General features: G+C 54.4%; 1 protein-coding gene across 4 annotated transcripts in view; it reads right to left on the minus strand.

Moving 5' to 3' along the window:
- Positions 1 to 9241, minus strand: part of LRCH1 (leucine rich repeats and calponin homology domain containing 1) — a 199927-nt gene extending 190686 nt beyond the window's left edge. For 2 of the 4 annotated variants that reach the window (XR_008665747.1, XM_055335663.1), the window contains exon 1: positions 8716 to 9238. Coding sequence is in view for 3 of the 4 variants with exons in the window: in XM_055335663.1 (XP_055191638.1) it covers positions 8716 to 9034 (319 nt within the window). In the remaining variant the exon portion in view is untranslated. Of the gene's footprint in view, positions 1 to 8715 lie in introns of all 4 variants that reach the window. The other 2 variants (XM_055335664.1, XM_055335666.1) reach the window with 2 other exon arrangements.
- Positions 9242 to 9730: the final 489 nt, after the last annotated feature.

The following is a 9730-nucleotide window of genomic DNA, read 5'->3' on the forward strand; positions in this document are numbered from 1 at the left end:
ACCTCTACTAGGCATCCGGAACCCGGGGTGCGCACGTAGGGCCTGGGGCGCCACACGGGCCCGGGGAGAGCCCCCGACGCTGCTCTGGCGTCATTACAGTCGCTGTCTTCACAATCACCCTCCTGAGCACCTATGACTCGTACCCTGTAGGCACCCACCGCTTGCTCGGGGCCCGTCTGCTCAGAGCCGAGGCGATGGGGCGCAAGCCGGGGTCCGAGTGGGCCGTGAGCAGGACGGGCAGACGGCAGGGCACGGGTGTGGGCACGTCTACAAGGGCAGAAACCCCGCCTGGCCACACCTTCGGGGCAGCAGAGGCAGCACCGGAGGAGGAAGACCCTCCTAACTGACCCGAAGTGCCGTCGGAAGCACAGCAAAGGTGCCTCGAGGCCGCGCGGGAGTCAGGCCTGGGTCCCCGGAGGGCGGCGGGGGACTGTGCGTTTGCAGCAGGACGGGGAAGGAGCCTCCTACAGGGCAGGGGGGTGGGGGGCGAGGGACAGGAGCCCGAAAAGAGAAAGGAAGGCGACGCACAGGAAAGCCAGGCCCGACAGCCTGCGGCTGACACCCTTCTTTGGACGTGTCACTGTGGCCTGTGGACATACCGGGTCGCATCAGAGCGGGACCGACAAAACCAGGCCGGACGGGCCGATGCCACTGGGCAGCATCGACCCCAAGAGCACGAGGGAGTATCAGAGGGACACGTCGTGTGCCCAACGCCAGGTCTTGCCCTGCAGGGCTCCGCTGTCAAAAGCAGGACCACAGAAGAAACCAGAGGATTCAAAAGGCTGAGATGGGGTCCCTTTGTGCCCATTCGGGGACACACAGCGAAGAGGGGACTCAAGACTCCCTGGGCCCTACTGATCTCTCAAGGTCTCGGGGCCTCCTCTCCGGCAAAACGACAGAGGAAACACAGCTCAGGGAAGTGAAGCAAACATCAAGGAAGACCCCAAACCCATAGAGCCTGATGCTGGTGACAAAAATGTCCCGGCAGAGTTTCAGGAACGGTAACCCAGCAGCATATTAAGAGGAGCAATAACTTCCCATCATGCAAAAACAGAAAACATTTCTGTTATGGAAATCAAACCTCGTTGGGCTGTAATTCGGGGGGGTTTTCACCACTACCCCCACCCCACCTAATCCTCCTCTGTGGCCGGGAAAAGGAGGATATGTTTGGGGAAAAAAAACTATGAACACAGACAGCAATCTGATTAGAAAGGCATTTCCTGCTATTGCATTGCCGGAGTAAGCAAGAGAAGCCAAATTCTCACAGTTTGTCAACTTTCTGTTCATGTAAACAGTCTCACTTTATTTTTGAATTACTTTGTGGGAACAGATGGTTTCCAAATGCATGACTTCTTACTACAGTATATGGAAGCAATACTACTGAACTCCTAAATTAAGATGAAGAAAACACAGGCGTGCTTCAAGCCTGCCTCTAAGGGGTAGACCTAGTTTTCCTGAACTAAGGCTTACTTGGAATCCTGTCCTTTTTTTTTTTTTTTTTTTTTTTTTGCTTGCTTGCTTTTCTTTTTTTTTTTTTTTTTTTTCTTCTTTTGGTTAAACAATCTACATCATATATGTATATAAAAAAAACCTATCTGAAATATCACAGTAACTGCAAATTCTGGAATTAATTTTCATGCAACAACAGCAACAAAAACCAGGAGTTATCAATAATAGAAGCCTCTAGGCTTCCTATAGGTTACGTGCAAATAAAGGCATAAAATATGTAAATACAGTCAGTTTTGTGCTTTATATCCTTAAACCTTTTATGATAGATTATAGTACTATAATTTGAAGTAATCACTGCAATTAACACCAAATTACCCTAATCCCAACAACTGACTCAATCACTGCGAGAGTTCACAAATTGGTAGCCTTCCCAGAGAACTAAGCCCAGGGTAGTTTCCCCTGATGTCTCTCTAAGGCAGAGGACTAATTTTCCAAGAAACTAAACCCTATCTGGAAAGTAGTGTCACAAACAGGTTTTTATGAGGCTTAGACAAGAGTTCAAGTTTTGTGGCCTGATGAACCCACAGCCACCTGAGATAGAGTTAATCGCATTTCTGTCATTTATATTATCAAGTGTCTGGAAAAACATAATCTGTACGTTCCTGAGGGTGTGGGGGTGACTGTGGAGAGAGATGACGCGAGTCAATGCTGCCCCTATGAACACAAAACATCCATCGTCTACCTATCTACCTACCTAACTATACTTTTATGTATATTCCTGTATTTTGCATATTTTTGTACTTACGTATATTTTTATAGATAATAAAGGGAAAAAGAGAAAAGTACATACAGAGAGAGGGAAAAAAACCCAAGCTTAAAAACAAGCAATGAAAAAAAATAAAAAATAAAAAAACAAGCAATGATGAAGTTGAGTAACAGGACAGAAAAAGTCTGTACACATCAGAACAAGAGTCAAAGAAAATTGACCTCTGAGCTGATAAATATTAACACAGACTCCAAAAGGTATCTACCCTTTAAGTGTTTACCACCAAAGAATTTACCAAACCAAGGCACAAAAAAATTTAAGTTTGAAATGGAACTCAAAAAAAAAAAAGTTTCAGTTAATAATTTAAATAAATTTTAAACGGGAAGCGGGGCTGTAGGACAGCTGGGTGGCTCAGTGGTTGAGCTCTGTCCCTCTTCGCAGGGAGCCTGCTTCTCCCTCCACCTGTGTCTCTGCTTCTCTCTCTGTGTGTGTGTCTCTCATGAATAAGTAAATAAAATCTTAAAAATTACTAAATAGTGGGGTGTGCCAAATTTTGGCCTAATGACCTACACTCACCAAAAATCAAATAAGATGCCGCAGCGACTGACCAACTATCGAGTAGAGTCATTTCGATGATGAAGGCCAAACCCTGGGCTGTTTCTTTATAAACCGGGACAGACCAAAAATTCCCCGAGGTTTTGTGGCCTATAATTGTATGCTATTATTCTAGAAACTTGATTAGTGTGTTCCTGCCCCTTCAATGAAGAGTGGCCTATAATGCAAGCGCTGAGAATAGCAGTGTGTTTGGGGAGACTGCTTCGGCCATACGCAGTCACACAGAAGAGCGCATCTGGACATGAGCCCGAGCCACCACGTAAATTGAGTTTTAGATGTCCTGAAAGCTTTCACCATTAGAAGTCCTCTGCACCTTAACAAGGAAGGAACTGATCAACAGAAGGGAAAAAAATAATAATAATAATAATACAGAAGGCAAGGCTGTGACTGCTGATTTATGAACGGAAAAGTATTTAAGATACACGTAATACATACGGACACGTGTCCGATAGTGACGACCACGATGAATGTGACAGCAGTAACGAACAAATTTAATTCAACAGCAGAAAAATCATCTGAAACTACACCTAACTGTAAAAGAACACGAGTTTTAAGAAGCCACATGATGTCGAGCGTTTCGTCACGTTAGTAATGAATCATCTCTGTGGCCAAATTTATGGGGCAGCACATGTTTCTGAGAATACACAGACTGCTTTATCCAGTCCTGTATGAATTCTGACGACTGAAGAGCGCTAATATCCCAAGGACTCAGCTGCTACAGTATGGGAGTGGGGTGGGGAGGCCCGCACTCAGCAGGGCAGCCCACCCACAAATCTCAAAGAGTCTTTGAATCTGCATAGATGCTTAAAAGAGCGAGCTCAGACACACTAGGGAGTTAGTCCCACAGGCTGACAAATCCCAGGCCTCGGCCACCGTCTCCAGAGTCCTCGAATAAAAGGTCCTAAGAGCCCTGCTCTCTGTGACATCATTACATGGTGAAAGTGGGCCGGGAGGAGATGACCAGAGAGAGGCACAGGCTTAAATGCCCTCTCTTTCGGTTTCATCATTTAAAGATTTTATTTACTTATTTATTTATCTATTTATCTATTTATTTATTTATTTTTATTTATGTATTTATCATGAGAGAGCGAGGGCACGAGCAGGTGCAGAAGCAGAGGGAGAGGGAGAAGCAGACACCCCTGCTGAGCAGGGAGCCCGACGTGGGACTCGATCCCAGGACCTGGAGATCATGACCTGAGCTGAAGGCAGGCGCTTCACGGGCTGAGTCACCCCAGTGCCCCTCTCCTTCTGTTGTATTTACACATCTCAGGCCTTCAGGTTCTCACTCCCCATCTCGGAAACATCTTGCCAAGCACAGAAGTTCCTGGGCACTTCTTTCCAGAACTAATCCATCCTATAAGATCTGACCCCCTCCACCCCCACCCCCCACCTATGCTGTGAAAGTCTTTCCTAAACAGCTTAATTGAAAAGACCTTTTCTTCTGAATTTCATGGACAGTATCTGTATTATTCAGCATCTCCCCTTGACCTGCTTTGAGGCTCCTGTGACTCCCTGAACTACTACCTCCTCGTGCATTCCTACTTTATCTTCACCTTGCAGTGTCCTATACGTTCTGCACAGGCACATACACATATGGGACCAGAGTGAGCATTTTTTATGCCAGACTTCTATATTCCGGCCTGGGTAGGCTCTTCATTTCCCATAATGTTTCCTGCTTGCAGCCACCTCAAAAACATAGCGCCATGATATACTCTAGCCCCTCTCTCTCTCTCTTTCTTTTTTTTTTTTTTTTTTGAGATTTTATTTATGAGAGAGAGAGAGAGAACAAGCCAGGAGAGGGGCCAAGGGACAAACAGACTCCCCGCTGAGCAGGGAGCCTGATGTGAGACTCAATCCCAGGACCCTGAGATCATGACCTGAGCTGAAGTCACACGCTTAACTAACTGGGCCACCCAAGTGCCCCTCCACCCTCTCCTCAAGGAGACCGGTTTTCACCAACTGTCTACCCATCAAGTCCAAGGGCTTCGTTTTCTTTTTTTTTCCTAGCACCTCCTACAATCAGTCTGAGACACTTTCCTTACTCCTCTTATCAGTTTGCTTTATCTCAGTCATATCTCACACCGCCTTCAACTTCTTCCCAAAATGACGCAGTAAGTCAGCACGAGTAAAAAAAAAAAAAAAAAAAAAAAAGTTTGCTTTCCTGATGCACGCGTCCGTGTACTTCTTTCTGTCAAGACGAATTTTGCGCTTCGGTTTATATTTATCACTAGTCGTCCTTTGTGCTCTCATTGTTACAAGCCACCTTGAGTTACCTGAAATCGGGGCTGCATCTTGTTTTTCTAAAACAAAGATGTTATATTTATATTGTAAATCTTCCAACTCGTTCTGCAAAATCAGTGTCCTCATTTCTCTCCCCATCCGTCTCCAAATAGAATGGGAACTCCATTCGCAGGGGTACAGGGGTCCTCTGATGGTCACTGCTGCACCCCCGGTGCCTTGCACAGTGCCTGGCGCTCGGCAGGACTTGGCAGGTCCTCGTGGAGAGGATGTTGGCTGAATGAGCCTCCAAACACCCTCCCCGATCCTGCTCCTCTCCACGCCTTCTCTGCTTCACAGGAAAACGGTCAAGAACATAGAAGCCAAAGTGAAACTCCGGGGCCAATCACTAGCCCACATCTAAGCAGGGGTACGTCCTGAGCATAGGACCTGACTTCTCTCAACTGCCATGTCCCCAACCGTAAATGAGGATACGAATGGGCTGCCGGGGAGGACGGGGCGGGATAATGCAGATAAAATACCTGGCACGCCGCACGGTGCCCACACCAAGGGCTAAGCCTGGCTCTCTTGTTCACGCTTCTCCCGTTCAGCCAGCGTCACCTGTGCCACCACACCTGCACGGGTCGGCCTTTCTTTCCCCTGCTCACCTGCGAGAAAGACTGCGCCCCGACAACAACATCATTTTGACTCAAATATGAGCAACGCAATAGGCCCAAAGGGAGGGTCTGCGAGTTGTTTTCCTGTGAAAATCACGTATGCCTCTGGTGACGGAGCTTAGACATCTACGGAGCGGCCCTCAGCCTGTTTCTGAGTTCGCAGAAACCACGACCTTCGGTGTACGTACGTCTTACCACTCACGCCCTGCCAGAACTCTTGACCTGCAGGAAATGTCAACGCTGCCCAAACTGGGGGTGATTTTAACTCTTGCTTTATTTTCATTTTTGCTCTTCCAAAAAAAGAACAGTGAGCAGCAAATATTTCTTTAGAACAAAGGGCAGGGATCCCTGGGTGGTGCAGCGGTTTGGCGCCTGCCTTTGGCCCACGGTGTGATCCTGGAGTTCCAGGATCGAGTCCCGCGTCGGGCTCCCTGCATGGAGCCTGCTTCTCCCTCTGCCTGTGTCTCTGCCTCTCGCTCGCTCGCGCTCTCTCTCTATGTCTATCATGAATAAATAAATAAAATCTTTAAAAAAAAAAAAAAAGGGCAGCCCCGGTGGCCCAGCAGTTTAGTGCTGCCTTCGGCCCAGGGCCTGATCCTGGAGACCCGGGATCGAGTCCCGCGATCGAGCCTGCTTCTCCCTCTGCCTCTCTCTCTCTCTCTCTCTCTCTCTCTCTCTCTCTCTGTGTGTGTGTGTGTGTGTGTGTGTCTCTCATGAGTAAATAAATAAAATCTTTAAAAAAAAAAAAAAGAACAAAGGGCAGACTACATTTGGTCTACAGCCAGCGTTTGACCTGAGGCAAAGATGTTTTGCGGAAGCAACCCCTGAACACGTCGGGGCGCTCACATTTCACATGAAACAGCTGGTTACCTCGAACACGCTTTACCTTTTCCAGGTTGTCCTAAACTCCTACCAACTTTGCTGACATGCCCCATCCCGAAACTCACATTGCTTTCTGTTGTTGTTGCTGCTGTTGTTGGGAAATTAATGTTAAGTTGAGCGTTAACTAGCTAGAATTTTCTGAACATTAAACGTGTGCAAGGGAGGGCCGTAATTACAATCTGGCCAAACTCACCACCGACGTCCACCACCGCAAGGGAGCAAGGGAGGAGAACAGGGACGCTGCTGGGCATGTATCTCACACGGCAATGTCCTAGCTGGAAAAGGTGGTCCCTGCTTTTACAAGCACGCGTCTCAAAGAAATGCCGACACGGCAGACACACCAAGTTCACTCAACCTTGGGAATAAACGTCTGCACAACTGAAGTGGACACACAACCTTCAAAGCCCCCTGCAGACGGTGCAAACACATATTACTGGTCATGCCAGCTTTTCCGCAGTCATATCCAATCCTTCCAGACTCCCTGGTATATTCTAGGGCAAAAGGGAACCAGGACTTAACAACAGATTTTTTTTTTTTAAGTTAATGATTCAGGCAATTCTTGGAATAACTTCCCCTTGAGAAAATGTAACTAAGAGGTCCTAAGGAAGACACTCCCCAGCTGCTGAGAGCTCAACCCTGGAAATTCCCTCTTTTTCGTCGATGCCTGAGGATCCCTCAAACAAGTCGCAAAGTTTAATGACCCTGGAGAGGCCCTTTTTTTGCCTCCAGTGAACTTGGAACTCTTTTCAAATACTCATTAGGTCGCTCCATAAAAGTTTACCGGATTGAAGTGGGAAACAAAAAGCACTGGAGACCTAGCTCCAAAAAAGCCTTGCTCCCTCGCCCCCACCCCCCACCCCTACTTCTCCAAACTGGGAGCTCTGGAGCTGAGACTTGAGGTGATGACAGCCAGGAGGTCTGGGCAGTGGTTCCCAAAGCGGGACACCCACCGTGCGTGGGGAAAGACTGGGCACCCTCCCTGAGCTGCCAACCCTCCCTGGGGGGTGGGGTGGGGTGCTGATGGGGTGGGGGAGCTGATGGGGTGGGGAGCTGATGGGGTGGGGGGTGGGGGAGTTGATGGGGTTGGGGGTGGAGGAGCTGATGAGGTGGGGGGCTGGGGAGCTGATGGGGTGGGGGGTGGGGGAGCTGATGGGGTGGGACGGTGGGGAGCTGCTGGGGTGGGGAGCTGATGGGGTAGGGAGCTGATGGGGTGGAGGGGTGGGGGAGCTGATGGGGTGTGGGGGGAGCTGATGGGGTTGGAGGGGTGGGGAGCTGGTGGGGTGGGGAGCTGATGGGGTGGAGGAGTTGGGGAGCTGATGCGGTGTGGGGTGGGAGAGCTGCTGGGGTGGAGGAGCTGCTGGGGTGGGGGTGTGGGGAGCTGAACCGCAGGCACGTCCTGCAGGGGTCGCAAGGCCCCAGCCCCTCCTTCCCGAGCAGAGGTCCCGCTGCTGCAGCCCCAGCCCTCGGGAGGGAGCAGACGTCTCGGGAACAGGGCAACGCAGGGCAGGACTCGGGAGCCGGCGGCTCCCGGGCGCGAGTCGCAACTTGCCGGGCTCACGCAGCAGAACCGGCTCACTTTAATGGCTTTGCCTTTTCTGCGCGGAGCCGGCCCCTCCCGGGCGCCCCCCCCCCCCGCAAGGATCGGGTCACCGAGCCCTCGGGGGCGTCGGGCGCAGGACGGACGCGGGAGCCGGGCCCGGGGTTGGCGTTGGGGTTGGGGTTGGGGCGGGGGGGGGCTGCGCCCCGGGCTGGCTGGAAGGAAGAGGAAGCCCGGCCCCCGGCCCCCGGCCCCCGGCCGCCGCCCCCGCCCGCCGCCCGCGGAGGTCGCGGGGGGCCCCGGCTGCACCGCCCGCTGCCCTCGGGGTCGGCCCCGGGCGCGCCCCCTTTGTCTGGGTGTCCCCGTCCCGGCGGGCGACGCCTGGCGCGAACCCCGGGCTCGCGGGGTCGGAAGCCTCAGGCCCGGCCCGGCCCGGCCCGCCGCGGGGGGGGGGGGGGACCCCGAGTCCCGCGCGCCCGCGGACCCGCACCCCAGCCCCCCGCGCGCTCCTGACCCGGGGTGGGGGCGAGGGCGAGGGCGCGACTGCCGGCCCCCGCTCGGCCCCTGCTCACCTGCCTGCACCGTGTCCGAGAGGTCGTGCCCCGGGGCCGCGGTCCTGGGGAATTCCTTCAGTTTCCGGGCGCTGAGGTTCAGCCCCCCGGAATTGGCCGCTTCCTCCAGCGCGCGCTCCAGCCCCCGGTTCAAGGGCAGGTTGAAGCCGCCGCCGCCGCCGCCGCCGCCGCCGCCGCCGCCCGCGACCCCGCTGCCCGCGGCGGTGCCTCCGTGGTGCTGCTGGTGCTGGTGCTGCGGGTGGGCGTGATGCTGAGGGTGCAGCGCCGCCGCGGACAGGGCAGGGACGAAAGCCTGGGGTTCGCTCCCCGGCGTCGCCATCTTCCCCCGGGCCCCCCCACCCCGCCCCGCCGCTCCTGCGGGGGGGTCGCAGCCGGGCCCCGGGACCGGGAGGCTGCGGTGCGGGCCGGGCCCCCGCAGTGCCCCGCGGCGAGGGATGCTGCCGGACGGGAGGGCGGGGCGGCGGGCGCGCGGGCCGCGGGGCGGCGGGGGCGGCGGGCTCGGGCTCCGAGGTTTCCTGTCCCCGGGAAGCCGAGGACTGCGGCGGCGGCGGCGGCGGCGGCCGGCAGCGCGCATGTGTCTCCGCCCGGCCTGCGCCCTCCTCCCGCCGCCGCGCGCGGCTCCTCCTGCTGCGAGCTGTCAGTCCAGCCCCGCCCCGCCCACGCCCCGCCCCGGCTCCGCCCACGCCCCGCCCACGCCGGCCCAGGCTCCGCCCACGCCCCGCCCCGCGCGCTCCTCCTGCTTCTGGCAGCTGTCAGTCCAGCCACGCCACGCCCACACCACGCCCCCGACTCCGCCCACGCGCTGTTCCTCCTGCTGCGGAGAGCTGTCAGTCCAGCCACGCCCCGCCCCGCCGCCCCTCCCCGGCTCCGCCCCCGCGCGGCTCCTGCTGCTGCGAGCTGTCAGTCCAGCCACGCCACGCCCCCGCCCGCCCAGGCTCCGCCCCCGCCCCGCCCCCGCGCGGCTCCTCCTGCTGCGAGCTGTCAGTCAGCTCCGCCCCCGCCCCCGCTCCTCCTG

This window comes from Nyctereutes procyonoides, unplaced genomic scaffold, assembly GCF_905146905.1.
Source record: "Nyctereutes procyonoides isolate TBG_1078 unplaced genomic scaffold, NYPRO_anot_genome, whole genome shotgun sequence".
NCBI lineage: Eukaryota > Metazoa > Chordata > Mammalia > Carnivora > Canidae > Nyctereutes > Nyctereutes procyonoides.